General features: G+C 34.5%; 1 protein-coding gene across 6 annotated transcripts in view; it reads right to left on the bottom strand.

Moving 5' to 3' along the window:
* Positions 1-26,462, bottom strand: part of LOC127957802 (peripheral-type benzodiazepine receptor-associated protein 1) — a 96,148-nt gene that overhangs the window by 19,256 nt on the left and 50,430 nt on the right. For 2 of the 6 annotated variants that reach the window (XM_052556476.1, XM_052556480.1), the window contains exons 4-21: positions 25,660-25,767; positions 24,521-24,649; positions 22,136-22,312; positions 21,298-21,450; positions 15,137-15,298; positions 14,193-14,276; positions 14,015-14,104; positions 13,215-13,337; positions 13,021-13,125; positions 11,759-11,809; positions 10,970-10,990; positions 8,975-9,128; positions 7,591-7,668; positions 5,102-5,325; positions 4,283-4,389; positions 3,972-4,081; positions 2,260-3,138; positions 642-793 (exon numbers count right to left, since the gene is read on the bottom strand). In XM_052556476.1, coding sequence (XP_052412436.1) covers positions 642-793; positions 2,260-3,138; positions 3,972-4,081; positions 4,283-4,389; positions 5,102-5,325; positions 7,591-7,668; positions 8,975-9,128; positions 10,970-10,990; positions 11,759-11,809; positions 13,021-13,125; positions 13,215-13,337; positions 14,015-14,104; positions 14,193-14,276; positions 15,137-15,298; positions 21,298-21,450; positions 22,136-22,312; positions 24,521-24,649; positions 25,660-25,767 — 2,907 coding nt within the window. Of the gene's footprint in view, positions 1-641; positions 794-2,259; positions 3,139-3,971; positions 4,082-4,282; positions 4,390-5,101; positions 5,326-7,590; positions 7,669-8,974; positions 9,129-10,969; positions 10,991-11,577; positions 11,611-11,758; positions 11,810-13,020; positions 13,126-13,214; positions 13,338-14,014; positions 14,105-14,192; positions 14,277-15,136; positions 15,299-21,297; positions 21,451-22,135; positions 22,313-24,520; positions 24,650-25,659; positions 25,768-26,462 lie in introns of all 6 variants that reach the window. The other 4 variants (XM_052556475.1, XM_052556477.1, XM_052556479.1 and 1 more) reach the window with 4 other exon arrangements.

Below are 26,462 nucleotides of genomic sequence, written 5' to 3'. Positions count from 1 at the left end.
AGCTGCATGATTCATAAATCAAAATCAGGGTCGACATAAATAATCTGGTTTAGAAGTAAATACTGCTCCATCTGAAAACACAGCTAGTTTGAGTCGCTTATAACATGCATTTAAAAAAATCAACATGCATAAAACAACTTTCCAGATGAGATGATGTGACTTCTTAAACAGAATAAGGCACACAACGTGTTTTTTCATAGTATTCTATGCAGTGATAAAGGCTATATCAGGTAGCATGGCATTATTTATATACTTTATTATAATGAAAATTATAATACGAAGGTCTCAGATAATCCACATATTGTCGTAGTTGTGTTTTTATTAGTCATGTTGAATTAATGAATGCAGTTCAATCTTCTGTTTTATTCAGCTAAAACTTAAGGGAATTCCTGGAACGAGGTGCTTCACCTTTCTTCTGTAGGACATATTTGGTGTTTCAATGCAAGAGCACCATCAGGCCTTCGTATAGAGCAGTATTTACTACTACTCCACCTGCTCAACTGACAAGCTGCACATAATAAAAAAAAAAAAAAATCGCAGCTTTTGCCTAATTGTGACTGCTATTTAATTTAGATTAATTGTGGAGCTCTAGTAGAAATTATAATATAAAGTGGTCTTTTCAGAAGAATTCTTAGGTTCACCTTCTTCTTGTCAGCATAGATGGTGTAGCCAGTGACTCGTACACCATTGGATGTCCCAGCAGCATCTATAGTAACAGGCAGCCAACTGATCTGAGCTATTCCCGGAGATGGGCCTTGCTCCAACTGCACATCCAGAGGAGCATCAGGAGGACCTGGAGGACAAGGGTAAAGGTCAAATCAAAGGAAGTTAAAGTTAAAATTTGATCAAAAAGGAATCTTACTCAGCGTTGGGCAGTGTTGTGGGTAATGCATTACAAGTAACGCAAGTTACTTAATCAGATTACTTTTTTCAAGTTACTAGTAAAGTAATGCATTACTTTTAAATTTATAAGAAAATATCTGAGTTGCTTTTTTAAAAAAGTAACGTCAGTTACTTTGTTTTCCCATTTATTGACTGCCAAGACTCCTGTCCCCATATTGGGAGAAATTGGAAGTACAGAGGCGTTGTGTTTGCTGTGTCAACGTGATGCACTTACAGACTAAATGATAATGTGCATCAATTCATCCCACTCTGAAAACAGATTTAGTATTCATCAAAATAAACTAAAATGCAAACTCAGAATATGACACAAACCTTCAATAATGAAATATGTTAACAAAAATGTATCTAATCCCATTTTATTAACCAATGTCTTTGCTACTGGCCTTTGTAATCCAGTTCAACCATATTAATAAGCAAAGATGACTTTAGATCAACTAACAATTGTGCTTCATTGTTTTTTTTATTGCTGAAGACCTAACCTTCTTCTCCTGTGCTCTTCTCCTTCTACTGTACAGGAGTGAAACCTGAGGTTTATTCATTGCACTTTTTGGTGTGAAAGGTCTATTACATTTGCTATAAATAGAACTTCTTATATTGAAAACAATCAAGCCCTGCTCATATTTAAGAAGTAACTAAACGCATTTAAAAGTAATGCATTACAATACTGCGTTACTCCCTAAAAAAGTAATTAATTACATTACTTAGTTATTTTGTATGGAAAAATGTGTTTTGTTACATTTACGCTTTAATATAAAATAAGTTCTTGAAGGCTGAAGGAAGTGTAAATTCATGTCTGTACAGTAGAGGGTGCAGCTCAAACTATGACGCAGAAGAACAAAAGTTTTTATATTTGATTTATATATGTTAATTTAGACGTTATGCACTTTTTTAAATAGATAGTTGTGGTTTCATTGCATTGAATAAACAATTTAATGCACTGCATTATTTAGCTCATTGAGCCCTACGGTGGCCTTGGTAGACAAGACAAAAGTTTCCTTCAGACTTATTAATCTGCATATAAAACATATGAAAGGAGATATTTGTTTACATTTTATTTTGTGTATGACTACAAAACAAACAACAACAAAAAAAACAATTTGTTGTCTTAATAAATTGGGTAAATCAAACATAACAGTGGTTAAAAAAATATATTGCTCTTTCTTTTTAAAAGGATTATAAAAAATGTCAACAATTAGCGATACCGAACGATACGAAACATTATATCGTTGATATATTTTTAGCCCTAGCCGACCCCCCACCCATCGTCAATTGACAAACACTTGTATGTCATCGTCTATCTGTAGACATTGTCTGATGCCAATTTATAGACATTGCTCAACCCTATTTGCATCTCACCTGCAGACAGGGTTGTGAAAGAGGTCACTGCGGTTTTCTGTTCTCTGCACTCCGGCGGTAGTTCCCAGGCTGTGCGGTGTGGCCTGGCCTCCACTTTAACGTTGTAATGCATGTTGGGTGTGAGGTTGCTGAGGCACAGTGAATAGCATCCCGCCTTTACCAGCTCACACTCCTCGTCGTTTAAAGACACAATGTGCACATAGTTACTGCTGCTAGGCAGCCAGGTTAGACTGGCTGAGGTAGCCGTTATGCGTTCAACACGCAGTTGAGTCGGCGCTACGCTCACGTCCCGTCCAACTAGCATACTGCAACGCAGCTGATCCGAGTTGCCTCGCTCTGTCAGGCACTGCACTGCAATCCGATATGCCTTCTGCACCAAATCTAGCCTCTCCAGAACGGCCTTCGTTTGGGTACCAAATGGCACATTGAGTCGCAACTCGTGGTCCACGTAGACATTATAGCTAAACACAGAACCCCAGCCAGCCGGGACCAGTGGAGATTCCCAGCCAATGATGACACTCTTGGCTAACTGCTTGATTAGTGCTAGCTTGCGGGGGTAAGGCACAGTGTCCACCCCAACCTCCTCTAGATCCAAGTCTAAGCCATTACTGAGCGGGGCGGCCGGGGCAGGGTTAGCTTTGGCATTTTCACCGGGAGCCGATGCTGTCATGGAGGTCTCTGTCCTCTCGGAGGCGCTGTGGGCGAAGCGTAAGTGGTGTTGGTGCAGCCGCTCGCTGCCGCTGTGGAAGCTGCTCTCCTGGAAGGAATTATGGGACATATCGCCAGCCTGGTGAGGGTGTGAGTTCATGAAGTCATCGTCCGACACGCGCTCCACAAAATTGGAGGGAACGAGGCCTCTTCTGCCATCCATTAGCTCGCCTACAGGGGGATACAGAAAGATGGTGCAACACAATAGTGTTAGGTATAGGGAGTAATGTTGAAGGAAATTTAAACTAGATTTTCAGAAGTTTAGAAATAAGAACTGAATTCTATTTTTACATTTTCTGGGCAAAAGTGTGATGAGAAGTATACACACACACGTACACACACATACACAATTTAAATTATACACAGCATATATGTTTATATCCATCCATCCATCCATCCATCTATATATATATATATATATATATATATATATATATAAACATTAGAAATTTATCATTATTTTTTTTCTACTATTCATTACTATTCATAATTTAACAATTTCAAAAACTGTAACAAATATGAATAAAATATGTTATAAATATTACATATTTTCAGCATTTATGAAAAACAATTGTATTATTCATTACAAAAAAAAAGAAGTAAAAAGTAAAAGCATCAATAAAAATTATATTATAAATATTAGTTTTTTGCATTTATGAAAGCAAATCTTATTATTAATTAAAATATATATTTGTTACATTTTTTAAAAGATTTAAAATATATATTATCAGCTTTTATAAAAAAAACAACAACAAAAAAACCATTACTCATTAAAAATCAATGACTTAAAATTTTTTATTTTTTTATATCTCAGGCAGATACTGTCTGCATACTGAATGAGTACTACAAAAGAAAGCTACAAGTTAAAATCTGGAAATTTTTTAATTTATTTTTTTTATATACTTGTCTCATATGAGTGCAACAATGATCTTTTTTATTTTTATTAAAGAATAATAAAGTATTAAAATGGTAAAAAATAATTAAACAAATTGTAATAAACTCACCCTCATAAAAGCCATCATCATCCATGTCTCCATAGACGTAAATGTACTCCCCCGCTGTGAGGGGCAACTCGACCTCTGGGTTCTCATTAGGACCATCAAAGGGATTGTAACTGCAATTAGAAAATAAAACAAGCCTCCATTTAAACTGTGTTATTTGATCAATATTAAGATACTCTCTCACTTGAACTGTGTCATTCAAGTGAACCATTCACAGGTTGTTTTCTCCACGACACTGATGATGGCCATGGCAGTTTAGCATATGCTGTAAGCTCGTAAGCAGAAATCAATAAATGAAGTTAAATGCTGTTTACCTGTACCGTGCGATGAAGACCTGGAGTTTCGCTGCTCCTTTACTGACTGAATACGACGCCTGAGAAACATCAATATCCAGTTCCTCAACTTCACTAGCAGTGTCCACCTGAAACACACACATCAACACACACTCAGAAAATTGAACACATAGTAAAATCAATAGGCTGAATTGTAGGCTTGTATTTCTGAACAAACTACCGTATGAATCTAATTACTAAGATGTCTGCATGGACAGATTGCATGACCCCTGATCTTCAAAAACCATGAGCAAAACTCAAAACCACAAAAAACTATAACAACTATGCATGCATTGTGCTCATTTATCTAACATGCAGCACATGCAGAATGTCAATTTTTCAGGTCTGTGGTTTAATAAACTTGCAGAGTCAGCTGCTGAAATCATCTAAATATAGTGCTGCTGTGAGTAAGAAGTAATGGAGGCATGCAGGCAGTATTTATAGCTCAAGGGTAAAACCCTTTTATGGATAATCACTTACAACTACTACAGCCTTCATAATCCAGCAGCACTGCTCAGGATTATCTCACTGAATATCAGCTTTAGACAGCGGCACCCGCGCGAGAGCGTCTGCGCTGTGACCCAGGAACAGTTTTTAAACTTCCCAGCTAAAGCTCAAAAGCTTCAAGGTAAACCCATAGATGAAATCTAACCCAGACAAAACCAACAAATGACCGGCATTCTAGATGATTCGACATAAAAGCAGCAAAGCAATCAGCTCTGAAAACCTGAAACTGTATATTACAAATATTGGCTCTTTTTGCGTCTGTGCATCCCTGTAAACACTGGTATCTCCTCTCACCTCATGTGTAGGGCTGGCCTTTCTGGGGCTGGCCGGGTGAGATCCAGCAGATTTGGGAGAGAGGTGAGTTGTCTCAGGCGATCTGGGGGGCGTAGGGCTGGACGTGGAGCCGGACTTCAGGCTGATGGCAGGCAGCTCTCGGTGTTTGACGGTCGGTGAGCGTTCGGGACGGGACAGTTCAGCTGCGTGGGGAGTGGAGCCCGTCCGCAAAACCGCAGCCACATCTAACATTCAACGATTGCAGAGAAGAACAACTTAAAATAATGCTGATCATAAATTTGAGAAGATATTGAAATCAAGGATGCGCCGATATATCGGACGATAATCAGTATCGGCTGCTGAAAGCAATTACCAGAACTATCAGCCATTGTTTTTTGATTGTGATTATTAAATGTGACCCTGGAGCACGAAAGCAGTCTTAAGTCTCTGGGGTATATTTGTAGCAAGAGCCAAAAATACATTGTATGGGTCAAAATTATTGACTTTTATGCCCAAAATCATTAGCATATTAAGTAAAGATCATGTTCCATGAAGATATTTTGTAAACTAACAGTCTAAATATATCAAAACTTATTAGTTTATTTTATTTTATCAATAACTTATTTGATTTAGTAATATGCATTGCTAAGAACTCATTTGGACAAATTTAAAGATGATTTTCTCAATATTTAGATTTTTTTTGCTCCCTCAGATTCCAGATTTTCAAAAAGTTGTATCTCAGACAAATATTGTCCTCCTTACAAACTATATATCAATGGAAAGCTTATTTATTCAGATTTCAGATGATTTATAAATCTCAGTTTTTAAAAATGTACACTTAAGACTGGTTTTGTGATCCAGAGTCACATATATTAAAATATATAGCAGTGAATATAATAGTTTTATCGTTCATTTTAACCTATAGTATTATGTACCAGTACCAAATGAGAAGGCTCATTTTACAGCATTAATTGGGAGAGATTTTTGCCTTTAAGAAAACTGAATATTGTTTCGGCATATATCATTCTGAATAATCAGTTATCGGTTATCGGTATTGGCTAGGAAATTTAGTATCGGTGCATCCCTAGTATGTCCTCAATGAGATAAACATGCATATGTGTGTATGCACAGATGTGGGATAATGCTTTGAGCTGCGGTTTACAAGTATGTGTTTATGTGACTAGTCGACCCCTTTGATCTAAAGGTCAGAATCAGGGCTGACTAAGTGAAAACCATCTGCTTGCATAAAGGTCACGACCCCCATCACTGAGACTCCAGTAGAAATCATTCTTTGACCTTCATCTCCTCCCTCTGCTCACAATTATACATTGTTTGCTTGATATAAAATGTAATTTGCATTGAGCATTTTCATCTGCAGCTTTAAGAATTCATCATATTGCAGAGGATTAATTAGAAAAAGCAAATAGAAACACAAAAAATGCATAGCAGAAACTAAAAAGTGCATGTTAACATGCTGTTATTTGTGTGCTGAACAAAATAATGCATCCAGACCTGCAACAAAAGATCAGGACTATGTTCAGAATGGAGTACTAACTGCAAACAGCAAACAGCACACATTCAGTTCTGCAGTAATTAGTAATTATCTTTTTTTTTTTTTTTTTAAATCCACAGTTACTTAACATTCTAATCCAATTTAATGCAGCAAAAAAAAAAAATCAATAAAATGTATTCATATGACAAGAAAGCAGAATTTTTAGCAACCATTAGTTACTGCTCAGTTATTATTATTAATGGTTCTTATATTATCAATGTTAAAAACAGTTTTAGCTGCTTAATATGTGTGCATTAAAGTGATCTAAAGACATTTATAATATTTATAATTCAGCTTTGACCAAAGCAATAAATTACATTTTACAATATATTCACATATAAACGAGTTATATTCAATTGTAATAATGTTTTTCTGTTTTTCTGTATATTTGATCAAATAAATGCAGCCTTTATGAGCATAACAGACTTCTTTCATAAACATAAAAAGTCATTATTATTACAAACTGTTGGCCAGTGGTGTACTGTATGTATAAATATGCATTACTGCAAAAATAATAAGTAATGTATTAAATAATATGCCATTGTGAACATAGTCAAGCAGCAGCTGTGATTAAGCACATATCACCATGGTGAATTCTGATTGGACGATCAGAATAAAGCAGCCAATCATATCCTCACAAAGCTGAGAGACATGCAATGTCTTATGCTACCAAGTGCATAAGTGATCATATGACAGAAACCAAACCAAACCTATGTTAACAATGTTAACAATCAACACAAAGAACATCTTTATGGTTCAGGCTAGCGGTGGGCGTTATGATCCACTGGTTTCTCACGCTATATATATACTGTATATATATCATCATATCGCCCAGCTCTAGCTCAGGACTGCACATATCAGCACATATCTTCATGGATGTGACCACTGCTCACTACACGGTCACACTCCATGTGTTCTTCATGCAGGCGGACACCTAGAACCAAACTGATCTCAATACCAGACTCAGAGGTGTCACAGAGGGCTTCATTACCCTCCAAACTCCAGAACGCGATGTCTTCCCATGAGGCACTTGTGCCTGGAAAAAGAGGGGATAATGCAGTCGCAATCCACTTATGGATCTCAGACACTCATTCTTAGGCTGTGCTCCAAAACCTAGTGAGCTGCCAACCTTGACAACATGATGAAGCATCAGAGGTGTGACCCGAAACAAAAGCAGCAATACTACTGTATGTTACCTTCAAACACAGCTTGTTTTGGCCTAACTCTACAGACACACAGAATGCATTAAGACAGAAAAAAAATCAAGAGAATATAATCATTAAGGATGCACAACAGTTTGGGGTCGGTAAGATTTTGTAATGTTTTTAAAAAGATATCTCTTCTGCTCACCAAGGCTGCATTTAGTTGATAAAAAATATAGCAAAAGCTATAATATTGAGAAAAAAATACAGTTTAAAATAACTGTTTTCAATTGTAATAATGTAGTAGATTGCTGTGTTTAACAGTCTTCAGTCACACGATCTTCAGAAATCAATATAATTTTCTGCTTGAGAAACATTTCTGATTATTATCAATGTTGAAAACAGTTGTACTGCACAAATTTGCATTTTCATCAATTTAATGCAGCCTTGCTAAATAAAAGCATTTCTAAAAAAAATAAAAATAAAAAAAATAAAAAGGTATACTGGCCCCAAACTTTACCCTATATTGAGACTTGAATATAATACACATAAAAAATAATGATTTAATCTTTTTTTTTTTTTTTCTAGTGTTTTAGTTTCATTAGTGTCATCACTAATGATGAAGTCTAACTCCACTGGAATCGATTGTAAAATCCCTGTGCACTTCACATATAAAGTGTTGCTGAGTGTTTGAAATCATTCACATAACTAGCTGCATTTCATTTAGGATGCTGAGACTGATGCCTGTGTGCACAGCGAGCTCACTAGGCTTTAGGCTACTGTTTGATCTTGTATCAGTGGACCAATGCACATAACCAAACTCTGTAAACAATCACAACAGACTACTCTGTGCTGTGGATTGAGGATGTAAAACAGCAGCTGGTTTTGCAGCATTTCATCTCGAGGTACGGTGCTTAAAGGAAAACCGCCGCTTTTGTTTCCGTTAGACACAGGAATCAACAAGACAAGAACTTAAGGATTAATACCTACAGTGCAGTTTCATGTGCTCAAAGAAATAAAACACCAACAATGCTAGAGAATGACAAGGATGCCACAATTCTGCAATAAAACGCCTCGACCCAAACAAATCAGCTGTGAAATAAATCAACACTGCAAACTTTGATTTGATGCAAAAACCTTTGTTTAAATCGGAAAGAAGACAAAAGCATCTGTTATGTGTCGTGTAGTGTTCGGTCTCACCGGACAGGCCGACCCCATTGGTCAGCTGGGTCAGGCCGGGGCCCGACAGGTCGATCTTTGAGGCCTGAACCCTGAATTTGTCCAGTTCCTGTGACAGCATCCCGAACTGCTCGCTCTGACTGCGGCATTTCTCCTCCAGCTCACGAACTTTTGCCTACACACAGGGTCGACATTAATATCCAGATATTACTTAATATTCATGAGGTGCATTATCAGCTTGTCTGACGAAGAAATGCAGATGCTGTTAGTCAGCCAAAGCAATGAGTGATGCACTGCACATGTGGGATCAGCCAATCAGAGCGTGTGATGATGCGACCAAGATGACATCATCAACATACACAAGGCTCTTGTGTCAAATCATAGCTTAATAATCTAAACGAAAAGTCAATCTGAGCTATCAATTATTTTGGTTTTCAAGACATTTTTGTGAACTTTTATCAAGTTATAGTAATCTCAGTGGAAAGTGCTGTTAAAAACTTTAACAATCATTAAATTTTAACAAATCAACTAAATTGCATATTTATGCATTTACTGATAAATATTACTTATCCAACAGATGAAAATCACAAGTCACAAGTTTATGGCTTAAGTTTTTTTCGTCTGTTCAAATCATTATCCATAAGCACTAATTATTTTGGAACATTTGATTGTCTGTGTTATTGAAAGTTAAAATCATAAAAACCTGGTGTGTAAGTTTTCTAGATAACCATACTAACACTACATATACAAAATTAATGATCTTTATATATATATATATACACAACATGCACAGTCTTTTTTACGAAAGCATCATTGCAAGGTGGTAAAGGTTTAGAAACTTGTCTTTTAAATGTATTATTAAAATCTTAAGTCTGATCAGAAACAGCACATCCCTCCTCAAAATATATGGGTGTTTGGAAAAATGTTCAATTTTAATTTGAATGGTTCTTACATATGTTAATATTTGTGTTAATAAAACTTAAAACCTAGAAAATCATAAAAACATAGCGTTTAGTTAACAATATTTTGCAAGACATATACATATACACACAAGTATATATATATATATATATATGCATGTATGTATGTGTGCATATATAATTTATCATTCAACAGATGAAAATTGTTATTTTGAGGGTTAATATAAATTAAAGAAAATTACTCAGTGAAGTTTATTCCTTATTGTTTGGAGTTTGTTCAAATCACAAACAATAAGTGCTAATTATATACACAGGCTACTTTAATAGTTCTTACATGTTAAGATTTGTGTTACTGAAAATATCCTAAAAACCTGGTGTGTAGCTTTTCTAGATAACTACATCAACACACTGGGTCTGCTATAATCACCACATGATATATGCACAGTCTTTTATTAAAAAAAAGCATCTTGCAATACAATAAAGCTTCATAAATAAAGCAATGAGGAGGTAAACAGGAAAAAAGGAAAGGGGTTAAAGCCATTTTGCTGAGTGTAAAACACAAACATGTAGTAAAAGCATTAAAAACTCAAGTGCTTGTGAGAGTACGGTGAGCTAGTTTCACTTCCGGCTCTGTGGTTCAGTTTCCTGGCACACCGAGAGCACAAGGCACACACACACACACACACACACACACTAACTGGTTGACTGTCACTTGTTCAGTCAATGCTCAAACTCTAAAAATAAAGAGTTTCCTGTAAAAGTCGTACCTCAAAAGTCTATGTGTCACATTCAAAGTTTAAGTGTCGCGCTTAACTTTAAGACAAGAAAATAGTCAGCACAATTAATTTGCATATTGCAACACAAAAAGCTGATCAGCACCAACTAATAAAACTACACTTTTAGGAGTGTTGCACTTGAGCGCTAAAACCTTGTCTAGTTGAGAAAACCTAAAACAGCTTGCACAAACCACACACACACACACACACACACACACACACACAAGCTCTAGAAACTATAGCAAAAAAAGAAAGAAGAAAAAAAGTGTGGGTGGGGGGGTGGTTTGGTCACATGCATGTGTTTTGAGCGGGTCTGATACCTGCATGCAGTCCAGTGTATTCTGGTTAGTGGCCACAAAACACCAAGTATAGAGAAAGAGAGAGAGGAAACATCATGCATTTCAAAAACAGTCCGAGTAGATATTAGATTAGATGATAAACGCTGCAGTCCAGGACCTGTTGAACCGCATCACTGTAGAAAGACTCAAAATGCACCGAAGCTGAGAGTATTAAGTTATTTTTCAGTTCGGAGGAACAAGAGTGAAATGTTTCATACTTTATTTTATTGCAAGGAAAGTCAAGCAAGAAATCTGATTCCCATTGATACTGATATGATGTAAAGGTCAAATCAAATTCTAATTCTGAGCTCTCTAAGCACTCTAAATGTTCATTCCCAACTTGTTGAATTAATATTTAATTTTATTGCATTTTAATCGGTTGCATATTGTTTATTTATTTATTGTTTAACATTTAAACGGATGTTTTGCCAATATTGTATGTAAAACAACTCAAAGTAGTTATAAAGAAATCTCAATTGGACTAGTAGGTAAACAGAGCCCTCTGCAGGTCGCACATACAAGCATCGGTGATAGAGAGAGAAACAGGAAATGCGACACATCAAACAGGAAGTGCACACGCTGTACTCTACCAGCTCTCTGTGCAATACGAGCTGCACCAGATCCTGAGAAAGACACGACTCAGTTAAACAACACACAAATATACAGGCATTAAAACCCCAAGCATCATGAACACTGACACTCATCACAGCTCTTTAGTTAATGCCATTTAAATGGGTCATTTAACAAGAAACGATCATATCAAAAACTCACCTCCAGCATCTGCACGACACCTTCATGTTCTCTTTTAGCAAATAACTGAGCCTGTGGAAGCACAAGATCTCATATTTAATTATCTGATTCATCATTGAGTTCAGCTGTGCAAGACGTGCATGCTGTCACAAAAGTGCTGACAAATATAATTAATACATTTCTTATAATGACAATTCACATGTTCAGAGGAAGAGAATCAATTAATTTGGCATTTAAATTTATATAAGCCAACAATAAATAATAAATACAATATTTAAAAAACAGAATTTCAGTAAATTACAAATAATAAGAATTTAATAAAAAATAAATAATAATTTAAATTCTAAATTTACATTTATTCATTTAGCCAACAATGAATAATAATATTTCAAAAATAAAATAAAAGCTTAATAAACAATTCATATTTTATTTTATTTTAATAAAGTTAATACAAATAAAAGTTCAATAACATTAATTTAAATTATAATTTTTTACATGTTTTAATTCATCAGGAGCTTATATTTAAAGCTACAAATGAGAAACGTAAACAATTCATCACAGAGCCAACTATAAATAATAATTAAAACATTTCATTAAAAGACAAAACACTTTTAGTAAATAATAAGTAATGATAATTTAATAAACGACAAATAATAATTTAAATTATACCTTTATATTTAAATGAATTAATGAGGGAAATAAGTAATTTGTCACAGAGTCATCAATAAATTAGTAAAATTGTTTAATAATTAAAGAAATTAAATAATAAATAATAAATGAAATTATACATTTACATGTATTCATTTAGCAGATGTTTTTATCTTAAGTGCCAAATGAAAAACATAAGCAATTTTTCACAGAGCCAACCATATAAATAATAATTTGATAATTGTTCGAAACTTGATAATACAATTTTAGCAAGTAATAAAAATGTAACACAAAATTGTCACAGTTTATGATGCTGTGACCGTGAGAGGCATGTAAAGACTGAATAACTACAACATAAAGTACATATTGATATTAAAATACCAGCATTATTAATAGCATTTGTGGCATAATGTCAATGCCACACTTTCATACAAATCCATAACATTCTGTTCTAGCTAGGCATGACGTGTTGACATTGTGTAAACTCTGATTCGTCACATAACCCTTGATTAGACCCTGTGTCTTCAGATCATCAGAGTTTGCATTCAGGAATACGAAGCATCAACATTAGACTTATTCCTATTTAAATTCCCATCCAAAGCAGAATTACTATGACAAAACAGTGTGCAACTGACCCGCTGGAGTCGCTTGATCTCATCCTGTTTGAACTTGAGGATAGCCAGTGCTTGCTCATGCTCCAGTTCCAGCTGCTGCCTGCGCTCGGCGACCTCTCGCATGTGCTGCCGTCACACACACACACACACACAAACCCATTACACACCGAATGCATTGGGAACGTGTTGAGAAACACTGAACGTGAGTGTTTCACCTTTAGGACCTGCTCTAGGTTCTCCAGCTTTGCACGGAGTCGCTGGTTCTCCTCCAGAACTGAACTATGCTGAGCGTTCAAAACACAGAGCTGTTCCTTCAGCTCCTCATTTTCAGCCTGCGACTACAGAAACACAGAGAAACACTGACCTTTAAACCCCAGAGGGTGACACCATCAGTGTCTCATCAGTGGATGCTCTGCAGTGAATGGGTGCCGTCAGAATGAGAGTCCAAACAGCTGATAAAAACATCAATAATCCTCAGCACTCCAGTCCATCAGTTTCCATCTTGAGAGGACAAAACTGAGTGTTTGTAAGAAACAAAACCATCATTAAGATGTTTTAGTAATCCATAATGCTTCATACGGTGAAAAAGAGCATCTTCTGTTGTGTCTCACATTAAAATCCAGCCACGTATTTGTTTAGAGCTGTTTTGGCCTGTAAACAGTGTTTGATCTCAGCAGATTTCTCTCCTGATTCAGACCAGATGAGTATAGTATTATAGTATTATAGATAGAGGACTTGAAGTTAAAAACATCTCAGTGATGGATTTGTTTCTTTTGGTTTCACAAGACACTGATGGACTGGATTGCTGCGGATTATTATGATGTTTTTATCGCCTGTTTGGACTCATTCTGACGGCACCCATTCACTGCAGAGCATCCATTTTAGTGAGCAAGTGATGCAATGCTACATTTCTCCAAATCTGATAAAGAAGCAAACTCATCCTAATCTTGCATGACCTGACGGTGAGAACATTGTCAGCAAATTTTCATTTAATTTTTATTTGACAGTGTTTGACCTGGTCGAGCAGCTGAGCCTTTCTCCTGAGGAGTTCTGCCTCCTCCACTAAGTGCTCATTTCTGCTGCGCTCGTCCACTAGCTGGTTCTCCTGTGAACACACACACACACACACAGTTTTTCAGCCTGACATGCAGGAGACATGCACTGTAAGCTTTAAAATATGAGAAAACACTCACCAAATCAAGACATCGTTTCTGTCTCTTCCGCACCTCATGCTCAAGAACTTCACATTCTTTCCTCTTCTTTACCAACTCACTTTCCTGAAGAAACATCGGAGAACACAATCAGAAACATGGATATATTCATCAAATGAAAAGAGCACCTTTTTTGACTTTTGCAGTCATTCATAATGTCAGAGTAAGTAAAAAAAGAATACAATAACAATTATAATATTATAAAATAATCATTTTTTTAATAATTCAGAGAAGAACTATATATATATATATATATATATATATATATATATATATATATATATATATTACAGATGAACAACACTAGAAAAATTATAAATTAAAAAGGGATTTTCCCTTTAAAAAATTTATTTATACAAATATTTTAATTAATTATTATTTATTATTAATTTATTATTAATAATTTATTATTAATTATTTATTATTAGTCATTAAATGATCAATTAGATTAATAGGCTCAGTGTCAGAAATTGTACTTTTTTGGCATCTACTTTCATTCATTCAGCAAACGCTTTTATCCCACATAAGCAATGTGTCACAGTGCCAAAAAAAACTAACAAGAATGAACATATTTAATAAATACATTTGTAACAAATAATAAATACAATAATGTAATAAGCAACAAATATTAATACAAATAATAATGATTTAAATAGTAAAGACTGCAAGTTTGGAAGACAAATAAAAAAAAAATTCAGAAAATATAAATTTCTAAAATATAAAACTGAATATTTTACAGCTGAACAAAACTAGAAAAATTCTACTTCTATATAGGGTTTTAAAATTTTTTAAAGACTCCCAAAATTTTTTGAATTTCCTGAGATTTCCAGGTTTTTCATGACAGTGCATATTAATTTGTCAGTGTGAATGTACACACACACACACACACACACACACACCCATATCTGTGATCATGTGACTCTTACCAGCAACTGAAGACGCTCTTCTGTGGTCTGCTCTTCCTGGTGGGTGGAGCCTGTGCCCTGTTCGGGCTTCACTTGCGTCTCTGACTCCTCCCCCTCTGCAGGAGTCTCCTCCCCTTTAACAGGGGCCTCATCTACTGCTGTGGGCGGGGCTTCAAACGCAACCTGAAAAAAAAAAACACTTATAAACTGTAACCAAACATGCAGCAGCAGAGGGTCACGAATGCTTTACCATATGATAATATATAAGATAATGACAACAACCTACTATGTAAAAATATTTCTTTCAAAAAGATAAAATCAAATCAATTTCTGAAATTCAAAAAATCTGTATTTCAGTGAAATTTAAGTGAAAATGGTTTCTACCAATGAGATTTTTTCACATTTCAGTACATATTTCTGTAATAATTCAGGGATGTGTTGTCAAATTCTTCACGAAAAAAAAACCTTAATGGTCTTAAAGTCAACATAAAATGTGATATGCAATCCTTTTTACTTAAAGAAAAAATAAACATGGACATTCCTTTAAATGTTTTCTTGTTATCGATTACCAGTTATTGAAAGATGACTTTACCATCATTGTATTCATAAAGTCCATGTAGCTAGTTTAGTTGAAAGCACCAGTCATGGGAGAAGTTGTCATTTGGTCAGTTTGTCTTTACTCAGCAGGTTAAGGGTCAAATGCCTTAGTGGCTAATTTTAGTGACCATACCTACTTATGCTCAGAGTGGAACGATTCCACTGCAGCCAAAGCCACGACCCAGTAACAGGATCATTAACACACACTCTCACTATCTGGCCAACAGACCAAACTTCAGCAGCTATACGAGGTATACTCTACAAAGAGAGATCCACAATGAGAGGAATCTTTATTCTGTTAGTATAATGATTCAGCGCTGCAGTCGGCTTCAGGAAGTTCAGATCCCATCCATGCTCACCAAAGAGAAGCTGAATAATAAAGCAAAAACCTACCATGGTGCAAGCGATTTAAATCAAGCCAGTGGCTTAAAGTTTTAAATGCATGTTTCTTTCGCAATTAAGTATTGTTCTTTTACTTATTATAGCCGTGGAGCTTAAAAAAAAAAAATTTAAAAAAATCTGCCGATTAAAAAAAAAAAAAAAGGCCTTATATTACCTAATTTGAAGGTGCTGAGTTCAGAAATATAAAAAAGTTTTTAGTTTTTTTCTCACAAAATAAGAATTATTATGAATTATGACTTTTTATTCTTGTTATTTTAGCTTAAATGCACTTAACATAATAATAATAACAAATATTCAGTGTTAATGACAAAAAGAATCATTCATAATGTATTATTTACTTAGAATCTGCAAAGGAGTGAATTTTTTTTTTTTTTAAACTTAGCTTTTTCATAAAATCTGTCATTTTCTGTGACTGTGTTGATGCACCTGGATTATATTTGTATTTTCTCTGACTAAAAAATGGACTTACAATTGAGCAAATAGTTGCTATATGGCTCAGATTCAGACAGGAATCTTGTTTTTGTAATGTTTTCTAAGAAATAAGCATTGGATTTTCATTTTTCTGGTAACATTTAAAGCTTTACATGAAGCATGTTGTAATGCATTATATATATATATATATATATATATATATATATGTAACTTATATGTAACCAAAATTAAAATGAATTTGAAGGTCTGTTAGAATGTGCTACAATTTCTAAAGGTGTAAGAATGAAAAGTTAAGTATTATATTATTACAGTTATTCGTGAGATTATACAATGCATCATAAGGTGCATTACAATTATAAATCATTACATATAAAGGATTTAAGTAAAGTGCTACCAATATCAATACCAATAAGTGTTACCTATTTTTTTTCTCAAGTGTAAAGACAGATTTGTGCGTGCACTAATTAAATAAAACTGTCAGACACATGCAACTGCAGTTTTAATAGTTGGGGAACATTGGGTGGAGCTTCAAAAGCACATGTTTAAGGGACAGGTCACCCAAAAATTTACATTCTGGCATTATTTGCTCATCCTCAAGTGGTTCAAAACCTTGATAGATTCGGATGAAAACAGCAGAGGATAGTTTGAAGAATGTGTTTAACCAAACTAGGGATTCAACAACACCAATTTCTTTAGAACAAATCCGATAAATATTCAGTTGTGTTCAGAGTATCAGCTGATTCTGATCTGATCAGAGCACAATCTGTTTTATATCAATGCAGAATTTCTATACTTTTGTGTGTTGACCTACTTTTTAAAATTGATTTTGTTTCTGTATATTAAAATATATTTTCTTATGAACATTTTAATGACAGTATATAGCAGAAAACCTTTGCTAAAGTGATTGTTTCGAACAGGTATTGAGTATTGTCAAGATAAAAAACAACAGCATTATTTTATCTAAAGTATTTGTATCAATAATGTTTGCCTTTTGCTCTATGCTTTTTAAAAGGCTCCCCTTGTAACCTCATACATTTATAAGATTTTTAAACAAAAAACACTTTTTTTGATTTATTTGCACACAACATCGGTCGTTTTCTTTTTGTTTTTAAAAATAAAATGTTGAAAATGTTTCAGGTGAATGACATCCAACATATGAATAATATACAGATGGAATAAAGCTGGTATAAGAAAGTGCTGCTGATGTGGAGAAAAGCTCATGGCCTTTAAAAAGATACAAAGGAACTGAAATATACAGATGCAATAAGACCAAGTGTAATAAAATGAACGCTTAAATTTGTATTTTTAAAATTTTGTTTTCACTAGTCTAAAAGAAGACATGCTACAGGAGCAAAATAGCTTTAGATTTGACTAGTGCATGAAAATGAATAATATATATATTCAAATACAACAGTGATAATGCATTAACACAGCTGTAAAGCTAACATGCACAAAACTCCCAATCTGATTATATGCAATCTGCACAGACAAACAGTATATTGAGAGTTTTCTTCTTTATTCTAAATTAAATAGAAAACTAACACTCAAATTACAGACATAAAGGGTTAAACTGCCTTATATTGAGGCCTGCTGGCGGCTAAAGCTAACACTTGCTCCCCGTCCTATTCATCCGCACCTTTAAGACTGAAAACTCAGTCAAATAAACCAATCCGAAACAGAGCCTACGGTTTAAGCCTTATTTTATTTGCGTTAAGGCTGTTCGACCCCATACGCCGGCCTCTGTTCACTATAAGCACATTGCTGTAATCCCGTGGACTACTGAAACGGGTAACTAGATCACTTCTTTAAAAAGCACCTTAATGGATTGGCCTGCTTGGCACTGGTTTGCTTTTATAGCACATGCATTAAATGCATTGACTGTCTTCATGCATTTTGCTACTGAAATCTGTTTGCATGTTCAAACTGTAACGTCTGGCTGAGCTGAATTGTTGTAAAACACCAAACTGAGTTATGCATCATCCAAACTAGGCCTAAAAAGTGCTTCTTCTGTAGCTATTCTTTCGTGCACAATTATGCACACACTTCATGCGTGCAAAGACACGACTGTGCAAGTGAGTTTTGAGAAGCAGGAAGAGCCGTAGTCAGACGCCAGAGCTCGTCTGCAGATGAGGACAGGTGAGTGTTATAATTACTCCTGCGCTGACGGCACACGTGCACACACACACACACACACACACTCTTCAGAATCATATAACACATGCATGTTACATCATTACAACATTCATGCAATGTTCACGCTACAGGATGCATTCTCCTCCGCAACAGCTCCGAGTCTGAACATGTCACTACAGGTAAAAGTGACCTACCCCTGTCCTGTGAGCCAACGGAAAGCAAAGTGTCTGCGTTTGGGACGGCTGCAGGAATCTTTGGTTCGCTTTGGGCTGAAGTCGTACCTACCATCCAAAACCCTCTCAACGCTTCCACGGCAACAGCCAGAGGATTATAGGACCGTACCATTCTGCTGTCAAAGGGGATTAGAGCACACACAACATGGCCCTGTTTCTTTCTGTGTGTCGCAAATGACCAGATTACCCTGTACCGCCATTCTCATCCAGGCTTTACAGAGACGGCGAGGACAGCTGAGATTTCAACTTCACATGGTCAGTAAAGGGAGTGCAACCTAGACTAGCAGTCAAAAGTTTCATTAATTTCATTAACTAACCTCAAGCCTTTAGGTAGAAGCCTTTCACACACATACAGTATGCACACAACACACATAACGATGAGAAAGACTGATGCAATCAACCTGATTAAGACTTAAAGGAATAGTTCACCCAAAAACGAAACTTTGCTGAAGATTTACTCCCCCTCAGGACATGCAAGATGTAGATGAGTCTGTTTCTTCATCAGATTTGGAGAAATGTAGCATTGCATCAGTGTCTCATCAAACACTCAGTTTTTGTTTTCTCCAGATGTTAACTGATGGACTGGAATGCTGTGGATTATTGTGATGTTTTTATCAGCTGTTTGGACTCTCATTCTGACGGCACCCATTCACTGCAGAGCATCCATTGATGAGACACTGATGCAATGCTACATTTCTCCAAATCTGATCTGATCTCAAATGTCCTGAGGGTGAGCGCATTAAAAAAATTTCATACATTTTTGGACGAACTATTCCTTTAAAGGTGATAATTTTTGCAACAATGGAAAAACCAAAACTGAATAAACAGTCATAGATTTAGCTAATGAAACATGTCTACTGCACCTGCTCCTCCCATAATCAGATGTCAGGCCTAGCCCAAACTCAAGTCACTGGTCGAGTAGGAGTTGAGCATTAAACTGGTATATAAGAAAGCATTTTCAGGTCACACACACACACACACGCACACACACGCGCTGGTTTCAGTACACTGAGTTGTTCATTAGCTAGTATTACAGATTATGGTGTAGTCCATTACATAAGAGCAGAAACAACATTCATTTGAGTGTAAACACAGAATAAGCCCTAAAAAAAACCCACAGGAACATAACACACACACACACACACACACTCAATATAATCCGACTCCTGACCGGCCGCTTTCACAGAGGATATGTGTGTGTTCAGGAAGAATCCTCTAGATATCCCTTTATCTCAGTGACACTTCAGAGCGCAGGGAAGCAGCATTACAACAGAGGATTACACTACACTGGTCAGAACGATGCAGACCAGCGCTTTTCTACTGGTTTCACTTCACAAGACACGAGGTGACCGACCACTAAAATGACAAACTACTGTAGAAAATTACATAAAAGTGTCATTAAATTTAAATCAAGAACTGCATGGGTAAAACAATAATATGTAAATTGAATTAAATACAGCTGACTAAACCTTTGTTGGGAAAAAAAATCAAGTGCGAAGATGTAACCGAGCTGAAACAAGTACAGAAAATATTTTATACAAATAGTAAAAATAGTCAGAATTTTTTAGCTCTCCATAAAAAAAGAAAACTATATGATATCTCTTTTGACTAAAACTAAATTGCAATAAACTAAACGAAACTCATTTTCTAAAATAAACTAGACAAAATTAAAGACAAATTCCCTTAAAAGCAAACCAAGAACTGTAAATTTAAAAGATTAATATTTACAAATGTTTATACAAATATTTACAAAAGAATTAACCATTTTTTTTTTACAAAAAAAAAAAATATTGAAAAAAAAAAAAAAAAAAAATATATATATATATATATATATATATATATATATATATATATATTTTTATAAAATAAACAATGAAATAAAAAAAAACTATAAATGAGGAAGTATGTATTTAAATAAATAAAAATAGCTGTATTTTTATTTCAATATTTTTTTGTTTTTGTTTGTCATTTTCATGTAGTTTAACCGGATGTACTAAAATAACTAAAACTAAAATAGGCTAAATAGACATTGTAAAAAAACAAAAACTCAAAAACACAACAAAATTACTAAAAATAAAAACTAAAATAAAAACAAAACTGCCAAATATTAATAAAAACACCTCAATAATACTGAAATAACACTGACATTGGTCCATTTGAATAATTCCCTTCTTTTGCTAAATAAGGAATAAATAATATGTTATATAATATAAGCATATAATATAATATAATATAATATAAGCATATATAATAATATAATAGAATATAATATAATTATTAATAATAATATTTTTATTTTATTTTATAATATAAGCATTCCTGTGTTGCATCAGAGAGCTGATGCTGTTGCCGAGCGTTGGGAAACGTGCGTGTTTTTGCTCTCACCCTGCTGTCTCGCTCCTGTGTCTCTGAAGGGTTTTCTGTGGTCACACTGCTCTGGTCTCTGCTGGAGGTGACAGACAGCTGTCTCTGCAGACGCAGCACCTCCTTCTGAGACTCCTTCAGGAGACGCTCGAACTCACTGACGCCCACAGGACCCTGAGAGAGAGACCATCAATCATAGCTTTAAGAGCACTTCACATTAACGGCCCTGCGGTGTGACAAATAAATTTCTGTGCCAGGTTTAGACTTCAAATTGAAGTGCATGTATAAAAAGCATGTGTTCAGTAAATGCCGATTATGTGCAGTATATGATATCCCCAGCAGATGGCGACAGAAGTCATAATAAGGAAAATGCATGAGGGAACTGAGAACTGAAATACATGAGCAACTGCATAAAAAAAAAACTTTATAAATTTAGTAAATATTACAGTCAAAAAGTTGCTAAGATTTTTTAAGAACTTGATAAAATAAACTATATGAGATCTAAAAAAAAAAAAAGATTCTGATGCACAATAAAAAAATTATAATGCCAAAATAAAAAAGAAAACATATGACTATGGCATACACAAATTCTAAACTAGAATAAAAAAAATAGGACCAACAACAGAGAACTAGAACTTATACATAAGAACTAGTTTGACAAACTATCAGTTAGTTGCCAAGAGATAATCCATCTCACTATTCTGATTAAAATCTACATATTTGTATTTATATAAATGGAAAACTTTTTAAGACTGTTATAAACAGTTTATCCAACCGGCCACACATCTATTCAGATTCTGTAGCAATTCAGCAATTCTTGAAGGTTTCAGTGAGGAGATGTGCTGGTGTGTGTGTGTACCGTCCCCTGTCCCAGCCGTGTCTCCAGCTGTCTGCACTCGTGCTGCAGCGCTGCGATCTGCTTGTCTTTACACAGCAGTGTGTCTGCGTGCTGCGCCAGGTCTCTGGCTCTCTGACGGGCGAACGCTCGCTTGTACTGCTCCACAGCGCCCGCTCTCACCGGCATCGGAGTATTGACCTGGAAACAGCAGGAGTTCATACAGAAATCACCTACAACTACTGTCAGTGTTATCAATTACTCCAGCTGTCAATCACGGCATTCCACCAATCAGATAGGCCACTCTGGACACGCCTTCAGATAAACCAGCCAATCACATGCCATTCTTGGATCTTCAGGAAACTGCTTGGAATAAATGCAAGAATGAAGACCAATCACAGCTCAATATGTAAATTTCACAAATGATGTCCGCACTGATCGAACACTAAGGATAATAACGGTAAGTTTTAATAATCACCGTACTTCGGCAACAATAAAATCCACCACCACTATAACAATAACAACATTTTATTATGGATGATAATATAGTTATTGCTATTGTTACAGGTTTTAAGTATTTGTAATTTTTGTTGTTGATGGGTTTTAAATCAATAGGACATTTCCAAACTTCCATTATTTGAATATAAAGTTTAGAAAAACAAAATTTGACCGCTAAAACTATTAAAACTAAAATAATATTATTATTCTTTGCATTGCTATTATATAATATAATATAATTATTTTTGTGTTGTTTTTGTTAAATCTTAAAGTTAATAATTAAAATTATAAGTTAAAAAATGTATAATATTATTGAAATAAATATTTTATAATAATTAATACCCAGACAGCTAAAATTATGCAAGTCTGAATTATTATTATTATTATGGTTTCTACAAGGTTCAAATAGAATTGAAAATTAAAATATATAAAGAGAAAGATCTTAAATATAGCGTTGATTGTAAAAATGGGGAAAATGAACTGGAAAAACAGGTAAAAAATATATATAATCATTAAAAAAAATGAAAAAAAAAATTATAAAAGCATTTTAACATTTAAACTTTGTGAGGATGCTAAAATAGTTATCATTTTATTATTATTTTTAGTTATAGCTATCTTTATCTTTAGTTTCTTAGTTTAATACTTGGGAGGAATGTTTCTGTATTTTTTTATTTTATATTTTATTTGCATTTTATTACTTTTCCTTTTTTAAATATAAAGTTAAAAAACAGACACAATATCTTAAGCTAAAATAACAAATGAATAAAGATAGTAATTATGATAATATTTATAATGTATTTTTAACAGCAAATAAATAACAATAAAACAAGGGAAACTTTAGTATAATATAATAAAGACAAAACTGACAACACAAACTCTCTCTCTCTCTCTCTCTCTCTCTCTCTCACACACACACACACACACACACCCCTCTACTGCACTATTGTGTGTAGTTTCGTCTTGTCTTATGTAACCAGTATTGTTGCTCTACAACAAAAGCTCAAAGTCACTGTAAAACAGAAGCTTGTTTAAGAAATGATTGTTAATGTATTTAACTAGTCACAGTCATTCAGGACAAATTCAACAGCAAGAAAAGTTAATAAAAGTTCAATCAAACAAAAGAGAGCACAGAATGAATCAGTAAATACTGGACAGGTCGCTCAGGTCAGCTGCTCTATCTTCTATTGTTCAGTTCAAAAGATGTAAGACAAAAGGGCAGATAATACCACATTCAAAAATCCAGTAATTAATTTAATGAATAGTTCCATTAAAAACACATTTAGCTATTATTTACCCACCTTTTATGGCATTAAAAGTATAAAAATCAATGCAATGTCTTTATAATTAGACTTACCAGAAAAACCTAAAAGACTGACTGTACTTATAGCCTCAAAATTTACCCATGCATGAAATTAAATAAATAAAACTTTTAAGTGTTTTACCTAAAATGCAAAAACTCATCAACTCTAGACACTAAATCATGTGTGGCCATAGAGCACAAAACCAGTCATAAGGGTGCATTTTTAGAAATTGAGATGTATGCATCATCTGAAGCTGAATAAATGATCTCTCCATTGATGTGTGGTTTGTTCGGAGGACAATATTTGTCTGAGATACAACTATTTGGAATCTGAAGGTGCAAAAAAATCTATATATTGAGAAAATCATCTTTAAAGTTGTTCAAATGAAGTTCTTAGCAATGCATATTACTAATTAAAATAAACTTTATACATGTTTATGGTAGAATATGTACTAAATATCTTCATGGAACATGATCTTTACCTAATTTCCGGATGATTTTAGGCATAAAAGAAAAATGTATTGTTGGCTATTGCTACAAATATAGCTGTGCTACTTAAGACTGGGTTTGTGCTCTAGGGTCACTTAGGAAGTGTATAATTGTGCACGCACCACTTTAAGGTTTGCTTCCTGTAGTTTCCGCGCTCTCTCCTCCAAACGTTTGGCGATGACAGCGAGTTCGGTGTTCCTCTTCCTCAACCTCTTCACTTTCTCCTCCGTCTCCGGAGAACTGCTCTTCCTCTGACCAAACATGAATATTACACAATTTGTTTTAGAGAATAAAGAGAGACTGAAAGCAACATTAAATATGTTCAAAGTAGTGAGATATAAACAACAGATTCAGGCCTAATGATGCAGAGTGTGTATTTAAAAACTGGATATACACCAGGACAGTTTGAGAGCCACGAGCAAGTTAAAATGTGATTTAATATAAAAAATGATAAAAAAATAAAATAAAATAAAAAAATAAAGGGCTAATATTAAGAGATTTTTCCATGGTCTTTTGAGATAAAATGTGCTACATAATGTGCAGCCAACCAATCATTTCCACTAAATAATCCCAAACATGAGTATTAGGTGTTGCAATGCTATTTTCCAAATAAATAATTACTAGCACATGCAACATTGATTTGCACCAAAAAAAAAAAAAAATATGATTAACATTATAAGGAAGGGCTATTTAAGTATCACTGATATTCTATTATTGTTTAAGCTATTATTTTAAATTATGTTTTTTATAGATTTGCTGTTTGCAATATTGATTTGACCATTAATGCTTGTACAAGAGAAAATATTTAAGAATAGAAAATGTTAAGGAAAATTGAAATCATAAATTTACATTATTAGGCGTATAAGGTTAGTTTATCACTGATATACTATTATAACTTTTGTTATAATTTTGAATTATATTAAATATAATTTTTTGTTTTCACGTATTTTAAAGTCATTTATTTAGTTGTTTTAGTAATTTAATTTTTTTATGCATATAGTTTTTTTTTTTTTTTCAATGTCTAATTTGTCGGTTTAGTTATTGTAGTACTTATGTGGAACTAAACAAAATGTTAAATGTTTCAAATATTTCATTTGTTCCAATGTTTCATAAAAAAAAAAAAAAAAAAAAACACATTCCATTTTTCAATGAATATACTGGACAAAAAAAAATCACTTAAAATACAAATGCAAATAAATTCCACACAGGTGGCTGATGAGAGGAGGTGTTTGAACAGGGCTGTGTGCTGATGAAGCCTCACCAGTATCTTGTTCTCCTCTCTGAGAGCGTTGCATGATTTCTCCATCTCCTCCAGCGCTCGCAGCAGCTCTGAGTTCTGACGCACCAGGAACCCATAGTCCCTGCCATTCTGAGGAGAGAAAACACAGCAGAAGATCAGTTTCAGATCTCTAAACTGATGGAGGACAGACTGAGTCAGAGCAACTCAACCCATCCAGCTTAATTCAGCAGTCACAGCTGAGAAACAGAATACAGAAGACAACCCAAGGCGGTAGATTTAGGTATTAAAGGGGTGTTTTTAGGTACTAAACCAAGTGGAAAACACTTTAATTTTGGTAAATCAGCATACAACAGCCATGATGATGGTCTTTAGGTAATGGTTTCAGCTTGAACCCAATAAATATGATTTTTAAATAATTCAGGAACTAATGTGAAATCATCCTGAATTTGACCAAAATGTCAGAAATGTGTACACGGTATCCTTCCTGTGATGCAAAAAGCAGAAAATACAGAAAAACAACCTGCATACAGGTTGTTTGTTTGTATTAAAGGGGATCTATTATGCATAATTCACTTTAGCATGTTTGGATATAAATGTGTGTTGGCAGTGTGTATACACAACCACCCTATAATGATACAAACGTCTGCGTAATTTATAAAATGCATTTTATATGCACAGTACAATCAGATGACTAACTTTTAATCTGAGTGTGTTTTCTGTGAAGATAACAGGCTTGTAGTAATAGTGGAGTGTTTATGTACTAAGGAAAGCACTGGTATTGCAGGAGCTTGAGGTCTTGAAAACGAGCACCAGCTCATTTGCAT

This window comes from Carassius gibelio, chromosome B5 (genome assembly GCF_023724105.1).
Source record: "Carassius gibelio isolate Cgi1373 ecotype wild population from Czech Republic chromosome B5, carGib1.2-hapl.c, whole genome shotgun sequence".
Taxonomy (NCBI): domain Eukaryota; kingdom Metazoa; phylum Chordata; class Actinopteri; order Cypriniformes; family Cyprinidae; genus Carassius; species Carassius gibelio.
The sequence above is the reverse complement of the archived record's forward strand: the minus strand, read 5'-3'. Positions and strand labels throughout refer to the sequence as shown.